Source organism: Octopus bimaculoides, chromosome 1, assembly GCF_046866305.1.
Source record: "Octopus bimaculoides isolate indiv1 chromosome 1, ASM4686630v1, whole genome shotgun sequence".
Lineage (NCBI taxonomy): Eukaryota > Metazoa > Mollusca > Cephalopoda > Octopoda > Octopodidae > Octopus > Octopus bimaculoides.
In genome coordinates, this window is record NC_142928.1 from 72,438,213 (window position 1) to 72,457,609 (window position 19,397).

The 19,397-nt window shown below is 30.4% G+C and overlaps 1 protein-coding gene across 11 annotated transcripts in view; it reads right to left on the minus strand.

Moving 5' to 3' along the window:
* LOC106879036 (uncharacterized) overlaps positions 1–19,397 on the minus strand; it is a 232,079-nt gene that overhangs the window by 110,192 nt on the left and 102,490 nt on the right. The window contains exon 1 of one of the 11 annotated variants that reach the window (XM_089352189.1): positions 13,524–14,053. The exons of 9 other annotated variants lie outside the window; for them this stretch is intronic. In XM_089352189.1, the coding sequence (XP_089208315.1) occupies positions 13,524–13,646 (123 nt within the window). In that variant the 5' untranslated portion in view covers positions 13,647–14,053. Of the gene's footprint in view, positions 1–13,523; positions 14,054–19,397 lie in introns of those variants that run through there. One more of the 11 variants, XM_089352185.1, reaches the window with a different exon arrangement.

The window sequence follows — 19,397 nt, forward strand, 5'->3', positions numbered from 1 at the left end:
ATAGATCTTATTTATGTACAGCTTGACTAAAGGTAGTGAATTGGCAGAGTCATTAGAGTGTTTGCTAGAATACCTTTCAGCATTTGTTTTGAACATCTGCACTCTGAGTTCAAATTCCTCCATGATCAAAAGCGTTACATTTCATAAAAAAAGAGAAAGAAATAAATCCAGGGTAGTGGACTGGCAGAACTATGAGACCTGTTACCTTGTGGTATCTGCTCTGGTTCTTTCTGTTCTGGGTTTAAATCCAACCATAGTTTACTTGGGTGGTAGAGTTAATTTTGTCATTTGGTTAACACTATCACTTGATTCATTGGGTAACTTTTACAGAGTTGACCCTGTTGTAAACATTTGGGCTAGGTTTCCAGTTTTAGGATATCTTATTCCTTCCATCCCTCCCAGTAGTCTTGGGGACCTTGTGAAGGGTCATGTTACTGCCTTTTTGCCTTAACTAACTAACAAAAAAAAAAGACCTACATCTCATCAGGAATATATGTATTGCATGTACAATAACTATAAAGTCATCAACTATAAATATACTATTTACTTGATAGTCAAGCTTTCACTAATTAATACCTTATAAATCTTTGGCTTGGGTAAATGTGTTTTTGCTTGTTCTTTTTCCTTCTTGCCCCCACAGTAACAGTTGTTCTGAATTTACACACTGAAAAATACCTTACAGCAGTGGTTTTTAACTGGGATCCATATAGCCCTTGAGGGCCCATAGATGATTTTGGTGTTAAAGTTTAATGCTCAATAATTTGGTTATACTTATACAATATGCAAAATATTTTAAGAATTTTTTTATGCAATTCCTAATAATATTTAATTATAATAAGACAATAGAATTTTTTAAACATTGAATTATTATGAGGGCCCAACTGAGTTAAATAGGAATCAAAGAGGTCCATAGGTGGAAAACTGTTGATAACCACTGAGTCCTTATGAATCATTTCCAATCCTATTTGTTCCTGATACTTCCTGCCTAGATTTGTATCTCTCTGGAATACCCATTTTGTTTAAGTTTCTAATCAACAATTGCAATATTTAAACTGAACGTTAAGCATATTAATCATCCTTATCAACAGTGTAGTAGAGTATAATATACATGTGAGAGATTCTCTTCTCTTTAGATATTGATTAAAAGAAAAAATTGTTATCTTTCTAGGTTAGCTTCTTCTTCTTCTTCAAGCAGCTGCAACTAAAATGCATTTTATCAGGAGTCTCTAACTCTCATTAACTTTGAGAGGTCTTCAGTTTTATGTGGTGCCTCTGCCTATAACACCAATGTAGTTGAGTGATCTTCAGTCTTTATTAGAATGTAAAAGTTTCCAAAATTATATTTTGGAATACGGCCTCGTGTTCAGAATGATGGTAGTGACCCTACATTGAGTAACAATAGTAAAAATGATGGAGGCATGTGGCCTAGTGGTTAGGGTGTTGCATTCATGATCACAAGATTGTGATTTCTTTTCTTGGACTGGGCGATGCATTTTGTTTTTGAGCAAAAACACTTCATTTCACATTGGTCCAGTCCACTTAGCTTGCAATAAATCAGTTGAGCCCTGGGGTTGATATAATAGACTTACCCCTTCTAAAATAGCTGGCTTTGTGCCAAAATTTGAAACTAATATTTCCCAGGGTAGAGAATATATATATGCCACAGAATCTGAAAAACCAGCCTCATGAAACTATAGTTTGGGAAAGATCATTGATCCTTTTTTTTTTATTGAGTAATGAGGATGGAATATGTTCATAAATCTCCTATTTGCTCTTGTGCTTATGCCATGAGACGTTTTAAACCCTTATATGAAACCTGGTGCACATACTATCACATCTTGATATTCCTTCTTCATAATCCAGGCTTTGACACTATTGAGAAGAATGTTCTCTATACATGCCCTGAAGAAGACCAGCCTCATTGACTTTAAAATACTTGATTGTCAGATACTTTGACTCTTGTTATAGGCATTCTGACCTTGACCTTTGTATGTCGGGGAAACCTTTCTTACTGTCGGTAACACAGGACCATAGATACTTGAATATGGGTTAACTTAAATAACAGCAAAAGTAAAAACTTACAGATACTTATTCTGTTGTTATTCAGAAAATGATAAAGGATAATTTTACATAATATTTCTTCTCTTTTCTGATTTCTTTTTTTTTTACAATTATTTTACTTTGCAAAAGCACAAATGCATTTAGTAGTGTGATAAGTTTGTGGTTTTTAAAAATACTAAGATAACATTCTACACCATATGTGATTTCATCCATCTGGAATCCCACAGGAATCTCTTCTTGGTCCCTTGTTGTTTGTTGTATATCCTAATGAAATAAATGCCAACTTAAAGCATGTTACTGTGTTAAAATACACAGATGACAGTAAGCTGTACCTTGAGATAAAAAGAATGGATCCTATATGCTACAGATCTTTCCTACAATCTGACTTGAACAAAATGCAGCAATGGATTCAGGACTGGGAATTCAAGCTGATTGTAATCAAGTGCATCACTATACGTTTTGAGGGGAAAAATCTGGAACACCAACATTAAAAATCTCCTTGTGAAAGTAACTTAGGCATTATTGTCAACAATGATCTGCATTGAACAAGCCACTTTTCTAAAACTATCAAATAGGCGAAAAGTGTCTTAGCATAATTCCATAATATTTTAAAATACTCTTATTTTTAAATGAGATATTGTCTTCTTTTCTGTTTATGCAAACTGTCAAATTTAGCCTGAACATCTTGTAGGCTCATATAAAATAAGTTTAGAAAAGAGTTTTACTCACTCAGAAGGCAATGGTATGGCCAGCTCGTAACAAACTGGCCAATATTTGGATATTTGATTTAAATCACTCTTTTAAAATTAATATCTGATCCTTTCCTCATCTGTGCATGTGTGTGTATGTGTGTGTGTTTGTGTGCATGTATAGCTTCCATTTATGAGATTTCACTAACAAAGTGTTGCTCAACTCAAGACTATGGTAGAAGAAATTTGCTAAAGGTGTTGGACATCTATAATTAATATAATTATATCTGTCTTGATCATTCATTAATATTAAAAATAAAAGAAGTGACACTTAGATGCCATTCTGTCAAATCAAGCAAAAGTTAAATATTCTGAAATTTTAAAATTCCCTGTAAATAGTTATTTAATAGTTATTTAAAAGCAAATTTCGGATCTTTTTAAAAACGGGGGCCACATTTTTCATTAATGTTTTACGTAGTGTTTTTGGTACCTAAAGACTTTCAAACTTCGTATACTTATCTATTTTGTGTTATAGAACAGAAAAATATTTTTGTATTCGAATTTATTTCATGTAAAAAATTGTCTTATTTCGATAATTTCAACCAATCACTGACGTCCACTCAGCCGATATACATTAAGTGCCGACTACATAAACAAACGATTCTTCGTTTTATTTGCTTTTTTCATTTTAAATTTGCTTTAACCCTAACCCTAACCCTAACCCTAACCCTAACCCTAACCCTAACCCTAGGGTTAGGGTTAGAGTTAGGGTTAGGGTTAGGGTTAATTGTTTCAGAATCGTTTGTTTATGTAGTCGGCACTTAATGTATATCGGCTGAATGGACGTCAGTGATTGGTTGAAATTACAGAAATACGACAACTTTAACATGGAATAATTTATGGATTTCTTTTTTTTTTAAGAAGACTAAGAGAAAAAGATGTTTTATATGACACATTCTACCAGTGTTCCAAGTTTCAAAGTGTTTCGTTAATGAAAAATGTGGCCCCCGTTTTAAAAAAGATCCCAAATTTCTTCCAAAGAGGAAAAACAAACCAATTCATTTATGTGCTTTATATACTTCAGTGCATGAATATTATGAAAGAAAAAATATTAAATAGATATTATTAACAAATATATTCCATATCATAAAATATTGTATAGCTTAGTGCCAATCTTGATCAAGCAAGCCTATGATCAAAAAGTTTTCCAGCTGTGACCTTCTTTTCTTATATTTAGACAGAGTTACCCAGCATATCCTTTCCATTTTTAATGATGGGTAGGAGTTGATCTTAGGAAGATTTGGTTGCTATTTATAGCAGACAAATCGTTAAGCAACCAACAAAAGACTCCTTTGGTGGCTTGCTTTAGTGTTGTTCTGAGAAGATACGATCAAATCAAATTTTATATACTGTTTACTTTACACACGGTGTGGATATAAGATGAAGGTTGTTTCTAAGGGGATACTTTGTATGATACATTTCTGTTATCTTTTAATATCTGTTATCTGTGTGGTTAAGAAATTTGTTTCCTGACCATTTTGTTTCAGATTCAGTCGTGTGAATGGATTTGATAGATGGAAGCTGAAAGACACCTGTCATGTTTGTGTGTGTGTGTGTGTGTGTGTGTGTGTATGTGTCTATCTATCTATCTATCTATCTATCTATCTATCTATCTATCTATCTATCTATCTATCTATTTATCTATCTATCTATCTATGTATCTATCTATCTATCCATAGCTATGGCAAAAGAATGCGTGTGGTGGACGCGTTTGAAAGGTCTACAAACAAACACTTTCCTCTCTGGTCAGTCCCTCGTCAACTTTTTCAAGTACCACTTGAAAAGGAGGATGAGGATAGAGAGGAAAGTGTTGTCGAATGAAAGTTTCAATAAAGAATGGGTAAATGTGGCAAGAATGGTAAGAATGAAAGACGACACCATTTTAAGCATAGACTTGTAACAAAAAGAGACAAAAAGAGAGAAGGTACTTACTTTCATGTACCTTTAAAAAAAAAAGCCTGAGGTGACCGTGGTCTTTTCCGTAGGCTTTTCTCTCCACGGATAAACCTAATCTGTTCCCCGTTTTTTACATCGACTGTGATACACGATCCCTATTGATCGCCCCCTCCCACGTTTTTTTTTTTTTTTTTTTTTCTTCCCGCGATCCCTTTTGATCCAAATTATCCCCCCCCCCCCAAGCTCTACTTTGTAATTTGTCCATTTTCTGTATTTAGCCCTGTGTGGCTATAATAAAAAGATATCTATCCATCTATCTATCTATGTCTGTATATATGTGTGTATGTGGCTGTTTCTGTCTCCTTGTCTTGATACTTGTAAATAGCTATCATTGTTATACAAACTGTATCATTCATCTCTAATCTTCCAATCTTCCATGAAAATGTACAACCATAGGAAAATATTACATTGCTTGGAAACAAGTGAGGGTTGGCAACAAGAAAAGCATCTGGCTGTAGAAAATCTACTTTAAAAGATTCCTTCTGCTCCATGAAAGCATGGAAAAGTTGACTTTAAAATGATGACAATATATCAGGGTACTTTAGACAATTTTAGTTTAGTTTTTCAAATTGTCTAGTTCTACTTATTCTCATTTCAATTGTTCTGGTTGAAGGATTACAATTTAGAATTTTAAGTTTTAAAATGCTTGTGAAATATCTAGCTATACCTGTAACCTACCACTAAGATCTCATTCTTTATACTTTCCAACAAACTGAGCTAAAACAAATTATTTTACTCAGTAACAAACTGCAGCACTTCTGGACTAGATATGGGCTCATGGCCAATGATATACCATGTATCTTATCCACTCTGTTCTAAATTGGTGTTAATAATCATAGAAACATTATAAAAATTCATTTTACATGCATACATGTATAATTAAAGATACATATTAAGCATAATATGATGTAATTCATATTTGTTAAATATACAGATAATATACAAGAAAAATTGTATGTATATATATATATATATATATATATATATATAAATTGTAAATGCAAAAAATAACAACAAAAACACAAAGGATTCTGCGGTACACGTGTTTCAAGCTTTATATCAGTGTATAATTGACACTGTCAATTATACACTGATATAAAGCTTGAAACACGTGTACCGCAGAATCCTTTGTGTTTTTGTTGTTATTTTTTGCATTTACAATCTATTCTTTCACCTCAACCACGAGCTGGCATACACAGGTGCTTACAATTGTCAAGTATTGCCTCTAACTTTTACTTATATATATATATATATATATATATATATAAAATCAAAATAAGCAACACGGATTTCAAAGATGGTTGCAGTACGCACGTTTCATGCTACTCCATTTATTTAAGTAATGCGAGCATTACATTAAATGCAATATGTAGAGCAATCTTCAGCTGCACGAAAATGCAGAAAATTACAGTAGAATAGACATATTATAATTGTAGCAACATTTCAAATCCAAGTGGGAGGAAGAATACATAAAATCCATCTTGACATAGCCAAGTCTATCAGGCTAGTAATTGGTTCTAGGCAAAAATTCTAACTGTCTCTGATTTTATTGTCTCTTATCTAGTAGTAATAGTATATGGGACAATCACTTCTAAGGAAAGGGAAGGTGTAAGCATTATGTATGGACATGGCTATAAAGGAATATGGTTATAAAGGTTCCTCTGGTCAGAGTGGCAACACTCTTATAGGTTAGGGTTTATTTTACTACTATCAAAATGTTGAGGAATTAAACCCTAGGTATATAGGTCAAACAGGGCTTTTTCTTTAGTCTGAATAGAGCATCAGTATTGTTTTACAGACATCAATATTAGTTTAAACAATATTTTAACAATATTTTAACAATAAGAGGTATGTTAATAACAATAAAATGAAATGTCCTCATTAAGAGATTTAACATTGAAATGTAGTTAGTTTATACAAAAATCATGAAGTAATGTCAGTATTGAATTCAGAGGCTATAAGGTGTAAGGTTGAAGGATATTAAGTATATTGGGTTCATGAAAAACTATTTTGAATTATTTTAAAAATGATTTTAAAATTTTAGTTGGTATATATAATATAATAATACTATTTTGAAGACACATAAATGTAAGCTATATTTTTATAATGTGAAGAAAAAATTAGTATAGGATTTATATAGTTTAAATAATGGGTTTACTAAGGTTTGAGGGACAGAAAAAGAAAAATGATATTAGGAATTAACAAGGCCATTCAATACAGGAACATGATGATTGATTAAAAGTTTCATTAATCATGAGTTTGTTTTAAGATTAACATGGGCTAATTAAATAATATTAATTGAATAAGGATTAGATTAATTTTGGGCATAAGGATTAGATTTATTTAAGTTAAAAATTTTAAAAAACAAGACACTATTGCTGTAAGCCCTGGAAATAATGTAATAAATAATAATGATTCTTTTAAAATCAAGCATTAAATAAGGTAAAAACTTATGAAAATTTCCAATTCTTATAAGCTATATAGGGTTAAGATATATATATTGAGAAACTAACAGCATTAGCAGAAGTGGTGTGAAAAAATATCTTCTATGGAGTAAAGATGAAATCTTATTTATCACAAGTAGATTAAATGATAAGGTGAGAGATCAGGAATATATGTTATAAAGGTTCAATTTCCAATTTAAAATATGTGCTAATTAATAGCCCTAGATGACCATGGTAGAAGTTAAAATACTATATTTTGATAATTTTAACTACTTAATAAACTACTTTTTAAAAAATTTAAAAGTGCGAGTAGAGCAGTGTACACACGATACCCTAAGGTCTAATCTATTATTGATTAGATTAGGATTATTTCTAAGTTTAAAGATTTCATAAATTTCCATAGAACATAATTCACATCCATATCTATTATTTCTATAAGGTTGAGCTTTTCTTATAATTTCCCATTTAAGGCTAAAATTAATACCATTATCTTTTAACTCCCAAATTTTACTTGCTAATGTCGTACTATTAGCCTTATGTCTTAGTCTAAAAGAGGACCTATGGTTATATATTCTCTGTTTCACATTAATACTACATCCTATGTAAATATAATTCTCGGTTATTGTACTAATAATGCATCTGTACACTACGTTACGGGTGCAACAAATTCCTAATAAGGGACAATGGGACTTATTTCTGCAGTTGCACATGGTGGTGCTATCAACCCCACCCATATTATTTCTAATATCTCTATTATTATTATTATTATTATTACAATTATTTACACTAATATTATTACTCATTTCCTCAATTCTACTATTAGGTATATATTGATCATTTCCATCATTATTTAGCTCGTTTCCTGATGTGTTATCAGTTAGAATTATTCCTCCAGCATTAGGCATATTGATATTATATGAACCAGGTCCCTGATTCCTATTATTTTCATTGGAGTTGAGCCTATCATCAACTTCAGTTAAAACCACAACATCATTACTGCTGCATTCTATTTGTTGGTTAAAATTATGGTTAGCAGGACTAAGCATATTGTTATTATCCTCATAATTTCTATTGTCATTGTTATTTTCACTTCTATTTATATAATTATTAGTAGTATCATTATTGGTATTTGCTAGATTATTATTTGTATTCATATAACCATATCCACTATTTTTAACTTCATTTATTCTAGCTGACCTGATGTTCTTTTTGTTTAACCTAGCTATGATTGTACCTACATTTGGAAGGGTAGAGTAAGAAATTCGGACTGTATGACAAGAGAAAATTCTACTATATCTGTGGGAAGAAGGGAAATTTTTTTGTAAAATATTCATAAATTTTTTGTAAATATTTGTGGATATTGCACAGTTGAAAGGGATATTTAACCAGATAGAGTTTTTATTTTTTCTCTTGAATTTATTGTGTGGGTGAGTATGGGGTATACTTTGATTACTATTACTTCCCAGAACAATATTATTATTATGATTGGTAGTTCTTTTAGTTGTGGGATACTTTTTATTTATATCATTAGTTTCGCCATTACAGTCTACTAACATTGGTTTATTACTAGTGTTAGCATGTAGTCTACTATTAAAATGTACTTTATTATTTTTCTTATTAGTTAAATTTTTAGGCATATAGGGTTGCTTTTTATTTGGTCCATTATTACTACTACTTAAGTTATTAGGTTTGTGATAACATCTATGATTATTATTATTATTATTATCATTATTATTGTTATTATTATTATTATTATTATTATTATTATTATTATTATTATTATTATTATTATTATTATCTGCATCAAGGAGAGATGTCCTACCAGGACTAAGGAAAGAAATTTTTTGGGTATATCCTGCTTTAGACAAAGCCTCATTATAGTAGTTAGAATTAGAATTAAATATATCAATGTTGGAAGATAATCTAGTAATTCTCTCAGAAATACTTTTAACTATAGAATTTAATACATTTGGTGGATGATTGGATAATCTACTTACATATCTAGTAACTTCATTCTCTTTTCTATATGGGTGGTATAATCCAGCTTCTATGTTAAGAGTGGTATCTAAAAAATTTACAATCTTAGTACTATATTCGTATGTAATATTTAAGTTAAAACTTTAAAAAAATTTTTTAATTTTCTTTCTTATTCTCTCAATGAATGATTTATTATTACTAGGGATGATGAATAAAGCATCATCCCTATATAGACCGCCTTTTAGCTCCGGGATTTCTTTATTTAAGCAATATAAGAGGTAAGCTCCTACTAGATTCGTAATTTTAGCCGAATCGCTCGACCCCATTGGTATATCAAAATTTTCTGGGGTATCGGCTCTAGTCCAGAGCTTGCTATCAAATTCAATAATAGTTCTTCTAGCTAACAAAATTATGTCTATCTTATCTTTAGTAATGAGGCAGCGATTCATAGCAAAAATGAGAGCCTTATTTAGGAGAATAGGGGATATGCTAGAATAATAGCTATTTATGTCAAATTGAATAAATGAAAAGTTACCAGTGTTGTCAATAGATTTAAACCAGTTTAGTGCTTCTTCAGTATTATTCCATAACTTTAAGGATAAATTAGGAATTATAAGAGGTAGAATATTGTCTAGTATAAGTTTACTAAGTCTGCCAATGTCAGACCTAGATGGGCAAATTAGTCTCACAGTTGGGTTATCCTGGAAGTTCTTCTTGTGGTCTTTCAAGTTAATATGCTGAAAATAGATGCTAAATCATCTAGGCTCAGCTGGAACCAGTGGTTCAGTTCTATCAATTAAGTCATAGTCCTGCATAATTTTCTTAATTTTTAAATTGATTTCCGATAGATTTCTTTTAGAGGTTATTTTGTATTTGGAGTTAAGTTCCTTCATGATCAGTTTTTTGTAAGTAGTATAATCCAGTCTGTACAAATTTCCAGTTTTGTCAGCAGGGACTAGAATACCCGATTTATTCTGTATTGACTTGATCAATTCCTTAAGCTTTCTTAGATGTAAATTTTTCCTAAGTGGGTTAGGAGGTGGATTTTTTCTACTTTTAAATATCTTCTTATAGTAGTTCTTATCTAGTGTTTCAGAGGTTGGGTTTTTCATCTTGTTTAATGTAATGCTCGCATTACTTAAATAAATGGAGTAGCATGAAACGTGCGTACTGCAACCATCTTTGAAATCCGTGTTGCTTATTTTGATTTTTTGATCACATAGTTTTTGGAATGGTTTTTATATAATACCATACCATACTATATTCTGGTGCCTAAACATAAGTACCATATTCAATTTTTGAATCTAAATCTAAACCTTTTATATATATATATATATATATATATATATATCGGACCGCCTTTGGATTTAACCATCCCTTAGAAGTTTTAAACACCTCTAACTTATACCTATATATATAATATAAATAATATATCTATATATATGTATATAATATAAATAATATATATATATATATTTATATACACACACACACACACACACACACACACACATATATATATATGCATATATGGGTACAGGATGTCACCAACTGTAAACAACATGAAGTATGAAAACAAGCGAGTTAAGTACACAAACAATGAGACAAAAAAAATTGAAAACAGGACAAGTAGAACAAAGAATGACTTTTTATCTGTTGTCGGCTGTCTATCTACTCATCATTTCAAGCATTCAATGACAATATGAGTTTCTGATGACAGTTGCTCCCATAACTTACAAAATAAATTTTGGATTTTATGGAGGGTCAAATTTGGGAACAAAAACAGGACAGTGGCGACAATACAAGGAAACTGACCAGGCAAAAAGAGAAAAATTTTTTTGACAATATGCTGAAAATAGACGCTAAATCATCTAATTGTATTTATAATTTTCACCTTAAAAGGTAATTTTCCTTATATTGAAGTATATATATATATTTTGGAAGTTTATATATATATATGAATGTATGTGTGTGTGTGTGCATTTTGGAAGTTAAAAGTTATGGCTGGCCATAGAGTGACCATTGGTTTTGTACCTATAAAGTACTTAGCAATACAGACAACTTTTCAGACTCAGGTGGCTGAAAGTGCATACATTATTACTCTAATGCTTACAATATACTTCTTTTTCAGATATATGAACTACTGATGATACACACACACTCACACACACACACACATTTTGTTGTGACTAGGGAGAGTCATTACTCCAATGTTAATAACACATGCACCAATTCAATTCCATTTCTTTATTATTTATCAATTGGTTAATATCTACCTAACTAGCTAATCAATCATTTACTTAACTTCGTTAAACAATCAACTGTTTGTTTTGTTTTTTGTTTTACTCATCAAATGAGCTGCTTAGGTATTTAACCACTTGACTAAATAATAAAGGAGTAGAACTGAACCAGTGCATTGGTATAATGACTGTCCCCAGACACAACAAAATTTGTTTCAACACATGAATTCACGAAGAGAATCTCGAAAACTATATATACATGCATATACACACACACACACACACACACACATATATATACATACATACATACATACATGTATATATATATATATATATATATATATATATATATATATATATATATATATATATATATATATATATATATATATATATATATATATATATATATATATATATATTTCGTATGTGTATTTCGTGTGCAAGATTCTTGATGTGGATACGTGTGTTGAAAGAAATACAATTAAACCTTGGGAGAGGCATTATGCTGGTAATAAACACACGTACTGGTTCAGTCCTTTATTAATTTATATAGTTTTTTGTTAAATTATTACCGTGTGTTTATTACCGGCATAATGCCTCTCCCAAGGTTTAATTGTATATATATATATATACATACTTGTGAAATTTTTTCGCCATGAACGGTTTGTGTTTTTAAACGGAGTGTATTTTTTCTGATGTTATATTTTTATTCCTGAATGATGTGTAAAGAAATTTTGATTTAAGCATCTTTATGAATTCTTTATACTGAAATATATATTGAAGAAGATAAAATATGTTCTTTTGAATTTATACGTTTTTGCGTCGTAACTCCTTTATTATTATTTATATATATATATATATATATATATATATATATATATATACATATATTTATATGTGTATCTATATATACATATATTTATATGTGTGTATATATATATATATATATACACATACATATATTTATATGTATATATGAGTGAGTGGATGAATGAAAGAAAGAGGCATTCACACACTTGGTAAGAGTTACATATATTATCATCTAATAATATTGATTGCTCAGACGTCACAAGCTACAATCATAAACAAGCTTTTGAAACTTTAAGCTGTATGGAGCCAAATCAAAATATTATTAAATAAATGTATTAAATATATGTAACCCCTACCAAGTGTGTTGAATGCCTCTTTCTTTTGTTTATCAACTCACTTGTACCAGTATTTCAGACTGTTGAGTTCCCTTCACATACATCTGAAATATATATCTTTTTCTTCTTCTTATCATAATCCTCATCATTTATATAATATACTCTCATGATTGCTAATTTATCTCTCCAATTCTGGAAGGTTATTGATGTGAAACCATTTAGTATCATTAGCTGGCCTTCTGACTATAGTATTATTAAAATAATAATATGCCTGCAATCTTATTTTTCCAGGTTCATGAAAACTTATTGGATATTTATATATGCAACAAAACCTTTCTAAACTAGAAGCCTTTAAATTAGTACTATCCCAGTCAGAATTAGAATCCCTATGAAGGAAAATCACACTATATCAATGTTTGGTATAGTATAAAAAGCATAACCAGCAAAACCAAGAAATCAAGAACTACTTAACAAGTTCAACCCTACAAGATTGGAGAACAATTTAAAACAAGAGCACAAGATATAAAAGATTCACAAACAATAAGCAGATCAAACTTATATTTCCATCATCATTTGCTTAATGCAATGGTTCTCAATTTTTTACCAATGGACCCATTTGCTCCCTATTTTACAGGGGTGGACCTTGATAGCCATTCAATGTTTAAAAAATCCCATTATATTTTTAGAATTAAATATTATTAGGAATTGCATAAGAAATTAAGATATTTGGTGTACTGAAGAATTATAAGTAATTAATTTGTATGTAAATTTTAACAAAGAAAAACTTAATATGGACCCCCAAGGGTCATATGGACTTTGGCTGAAAAACCACTGACATAATGGATATCATTATGGTTTTGTGAGAAAATATCAACAGTATGTAATTAAAAAAATTAAAGAATTCAGAAAGAATAAGAATTTGAAATTTACAAATGATTATCTTACCTGATATCTATATGATTCACAGAAATACGATGACTGATGTCTAGTAGACTCTTGGAACTTTGGTGCTTTGAAACGTGTCCTCACCACTTTAATCCAGTCAGTTAAATCAATAAGCCAATACATTTCAGCAATTATTTGACAATAGATAAAATTAAGTGTCTTTGGGTTCCTTTAGATCAGTTTTTTGAAATACATTCGTTAATAAATTGAAATTTGTAGAATGCTTGGATATCTTTTAAATATTACTGAAAACAAATTGGTATCATTATTGTTTTGCTGATGTCTTATCCTTTTATAAATAGTTACTAAGCATATTTTTTGCTTTTGGGATAGTTTACTTCAGGGAAAACTGCATTTAGCTTGGAGATGGTAAAGTAAGAATAGCATGAAATATATGTAGAAATAATTGCAGACAATTGAATGTTTTCATATGTTGTTTTCATTTTTGTGATGATACTCTCAAGAAAATTAATAGGTCAATTAAATCCTTATGTCATATTCTAAATGACATATATTTAATCGACTTGAAAAAAAACTGTTTTGGTACTTCATAAGCCATTTTGAAAAATAATTTAATTACTAAAGGATGAAACATGTGATATGAAGTTTTTTCTCCTCATATACATATATATATATATATATATATATATATATATATATATATATATATATCAGGTGGCAAAAAGTGTTTTAGAAAACAGACAACTATAAGGTAAAAACACAAGCAGAAATCAGAAGATTGATAAATATTATAAATTCCATTTTTGCAGTTTTGCCTTTGAAGATAATGAAGTTTATTCCATTCAACTAGATGTTCAATAGCATTCTAGCACTTGTTAGCAAAATGATTCATAAATGTTTTCAGATTTTCTTGGAACCTCCTCTTCCTGACTTTGTTTGTATTATGCATTTCCTTCCTTTGAAATTCATATAAATATATAATATAAATAAATATTTTCCTTTAACATCACTCCTTTAACTGGTTTCTTCGAGCATCCTGAGTTTTCTGGTTTTAGCCAACATATCAACTGAACATTGTGCTTAGATGATCAAGGAGAAATGAAATTGAGATGTTAAGCCAAGATGCGAACAAATAGTACTTCCTTTAAAGGCTAAAGGAAGATGGTTGCTTATATGCTATATATATTTACACTAATTGTTTGCTTGTTCTTGTAGAGCACCAAGTGAGATAGATTTACAATCTGAAACCAAGTAGTAATTATAGATGATGATATTGAATCATTAACTATTAGAAAGTGAAAACAAGGAATTATGTGGATTTACTTTGATTTGAAGAAACAGATAAGAGTTTCCAACACCTGTATAGTAGTTTTGAGAGAAATACTGATTTTTTTAAGCTGCAACCACTTTCAATATAGGTTATATTTTTAACAAATATATTTATATTTGTATAACTTGTTAATGATCTGAATAAGTATGAAATTGTATCATGACTCATGAAATACTATCATAACCAGTTCTCTTTATCTTTATTTTTTGTTAAATATACTAAGTATAAAACTTTTATATATCCCTTTGAAATATCTTATATTACATATGCAAATTATGAAAACACGTAACTAAGAGTGTTTAAAACTATTTGACAACATTTATTTTCCAAATGGATATGATTTTCTTAATCTTAATCGACTTTCTTTTGGAATATTGTAGGGCAATTTCTTTTCTATTCATAGTTTAGTGTAACTTATATAACAGGAGAATTTTCTCCATATAATCTTGATTTGATTATTGCAACTGAGCTCTCTCTCTCTCTCGTTGATTGTCAAACAACCTGTCTTTCAGTTTTCTCTCTCTCTCCTTCTCATTCATATAAAATGTGAAGGTGTTGATTATTTTGATAAAATTAACTTTTATAAAATACAGTTTAAATTAAATGTTTCTAATGTTTATCTTAAAGTTAAAAAGACTATTATTTTATTATATTTCCTTTCATAAACTTCAAATTATGTTCAGGAATACATTCCTAATATTCCCTTGGTGCAACAATTCAATAAGTAAGACATTAAACCTTAAATTGAAAATACTACAGCTCCAAACAAAGGGTTGAAATATTGGGTTATTCTTTAGTTAATAAAAATCAGTTTCTAACCAAAACTTCACTTTAAAATATTTCCTTTAATTCTAATTTTCTAATTTTATTTTAGAGCATTATTCATCACTAATAATGTTGTTAATGTAATCCTTGCCAATATTAGCCTAACATTTAGTTTCTTTTTTATCTCTAAGAAGAAAGGAGGTAGAGTCCATGAACTTTTCCAGGGCTTTGAGATTGATGGGAGGGAAAGAAGAAGGTGTCTCCAAACTGGAGACCTAAAGTGAATGTTTGCAACAGAGTGGATTCTGTTAAACACACCCAAGGACCAGGTAGTGGTGTCAAACTAGGTGACAATAGAAATAATTGATCACTCACTTGATTGTGACTCACAGATTTAACATAATAGATCTGCTGGGATATAATATGATTTGGGGCCATGCCATACATTCTGTCAGAGTGTGCTTAGTGTTTAATTTTGTAATGTAGAGTATAGGACATGGAGGAATTTCAACCATGTTTCGTGGTCTGCTACCACAACAGCTCCTTTATAGGATCCAGTTAGCTCAAGACATCATCAGGAGGAACCACATCCGGTTTCGGCCCCTACTCCTCTACCGTTTTGACATGGCAGGGCCCCCTCCTTTCGGAGGTGTCTTCAGCTCTGGTGTTGGGTGCATGTCTTCTTTCACTGTTTGTGACTGTTCTAATTCAACTGTGGAATGTCCCTCGCTATGGTTATTTTCCAGGAGGTTCTGGCCACACGTCTTACAGTTCATCAACCTACGTTGTTGAATTACTTTCTTCTGACATACCTTCCCTTGGTGGACTAGGATCCAGTTAGTTCAAGACATCATCATTATAATACTTATAATTGCTTAATAAATTATAATTAATTATAATTACTTAATAAATTAACTGGGCTTCTGTCTTCACAAGAATAGGATGACAGATATACAATGCAATTCCACCTTTGTGCTACCTATAAAAAATTATCAGAAATGTTATTTCCTACTTACTCTCACACTTCAAAATGTTAAGTTTCCTTGTAGGAAATAGCTAAAGCTTTTGACCACACTTTGCATGTTACTCACACACTATGCTAAGAGTAAATAAAAGCGAAAGAAGATTGAATACATTTTGAGTACAAACTGAACAATAGTCAGTTTAAGTTTGGAGATGATAATCAAGAATAAAAAAAATACTGGAGTTAGGGACTGTGAAAAAAGAAAGACATGTGGGCCCTTAAACTTCATTCAACAAACATAAAGAGCAACAGTTTCTTTAGTAGCATAGCTCTATTCATGGACAAATCCCAAGAGAAATAATGTTCTTTACATTAGGAAACATCTTGATTGTGATTTGCATGCTATCTTCTTCACAAAGTCGTCTGTTCATAAGTTTTATCAGTTTCTTAACTCTTAAATGGATATTTTTTTGTCAGACCACTCCATTGCAGCTTATATGAACAGGGATCTCTTTGAATGACATTCTATCAACTGTTTTATCAAACAGGGTTTAATTAAATCTCTTACACTTTTCATGCCCTGCATTAACAATCTGCTTGCTGTATTTTCTAACCACATACACTCCTATGCAGATGAGATCACTCTTCCTTTATCAATAACTTAGAAGATACCTGAACATGTGTTACTTTTATAAGCAGATAACTTGAAAAATATCCTCCATTGGAACATAACAACTTAGCTTCCTTCAAAAGTAGTAAGACATGCACTCTACATATCAAACAAACATTATGATATTATATAATTCTCTATTTATGAACAACACGCAACTAAAATCTTCACTAACTTAAAAATGCTAAACTTTTCATTGCGATGACCTTTCATGGTATACTATAGTCAAATCTACATCTCAAAAATTAGGTTTTTTCCTCAGAATCAGAAAATATTTTACCTGTAGACAATTGCCAGCCATAAAAAAGTGCAGCTTCTATTAAAGTACTGTTTACACATTAGGGGACAGCACATCTACTATTGCAAACATTGTAGATGACATCTAAAAATGGATCATATGATTGATTGGCAAGCTTGTTACCCTCTTTTGTTCATTCTACAAGTTTTTTGTTCCTTTTATCAAGGAAGTTGCATCCTAAGTCTAACAAATGTACTTACCTCTTCACCTCTCATCATCCTTATCATCAGTGATACCTTCACTTCTTATTAAGCACCTTCCCCAATCTTTTCCAAATAAAAGTATAGATATGACATAGTCACTGAGAACAGGAAAATAATCCTATCTATTTTTCCTCGCCGTTCAACTTTCTGATTCTACACTTACTTCTTTCATCCTTGGGTTCTTTTTCTCTCACCCAAACCTCCACTTTTTGTTAACTATCTAATCTGTCTCCTTACCAAATCAACCCTTCTGCATCAGTTTTCTTTTCCTTCATTTCCTTATTCTCACATGAAGAACAAGAGTGACGAAACATTAAATTCAATCCTTCTCATGGCAAACAAACCTATTCTTCTTACCTTCCTATCAACTGATTGTAACTGAAGTTGACAATCCTGGAAGCCATTTGGAAATTATTACCATGGTAAACAATAATATGGTGTGTAAAAATATAATATTTAAATACTTAAAAAAAATTTTAATTAAAAGAATAGAATTACTGATATGTATTTATGTTTTCAAATAATTCATCATTACCAAAGTTTATTTTAATTAAAATTTCAGCAATATTGGAGATTGGTGTATTAAATTATGAAATACTTTCATTATTGAATATTTTCCTTCTTTTGATACTTTCATTAGTATTGAATATCTTTCCATTTAAATATAAACATATATCGTTATTATTCCATGTATTTGATAACATATTGTTAACACTGTAAGAATTTTCTGTATTCCACTAATCCTCTTGCATACAAATAAAGTATCGAGTCTTTTTGGTGTCATGCCAATGAAAAATTGAAGCAGATCAATATCAGAATAACTATTTGATAGTTATTTGAAAGAATTTGTGTGGAAACGGTACAATGGCACATTTAAGCATGGTGTAGTGGTTGAACATTTGAAAACATTCTCATTCCTGTACATACACAATACATTCTCTTTAAATGTTTATTTATATCATTGATTTGTTGTTCTTAGATTAAAAATATAACTTATACTTTTTATAATATAAAACATTTTATGTTTATTTCCATTGATTTGCTGTTCTCTGTATAAATTTAATTTCAAATATTTGAATTACTGATTGTTTATGTCTGCACTTCAGTATAAATGTTTATATCTAAAAAAGGTAAATGTATTCAATAAAGAAATTCTTCATAGAATGAAAGTATTTGATAATGAAAGTATGACATAATTTGCTACACTAATATCCACTACCATCAACATTATCGAACTGTTGCTAATATCTTTTTTTTTGCTGAATTTGAAATTTTTTATACAGAACTGGTGGTTAAAATTTTGGCAGCGTAATGAAATGGTTATTGAAATTTTGTGAGCTCACCATCGAGAGTAGGTATTTGTAGATACTTGAGATTATAGGTTGTAAAGCTGTGAATATGCACACAGGGTTGCTTATATATAATGTGGTGAAGATTTTGGTTTGATTTTCATCAAAAGCCAGAGATCTTATGAATATTAGATTCATAAAATGTATGTGATTCAGGGTCCATTTTAAGGTTTTGGGTATGAACATGTATGTTACAATATTCTTCAGGATGAAGGTGCATACTTAAAATTAAATTAAAAAAATCTGAGTCATCAAAAGGACACTTTACCCTGCACTGCTGGCCCTCTTGACCCCTCTGGGATCCCCTTTCATTAATCTTGAATAGAGTTTTACC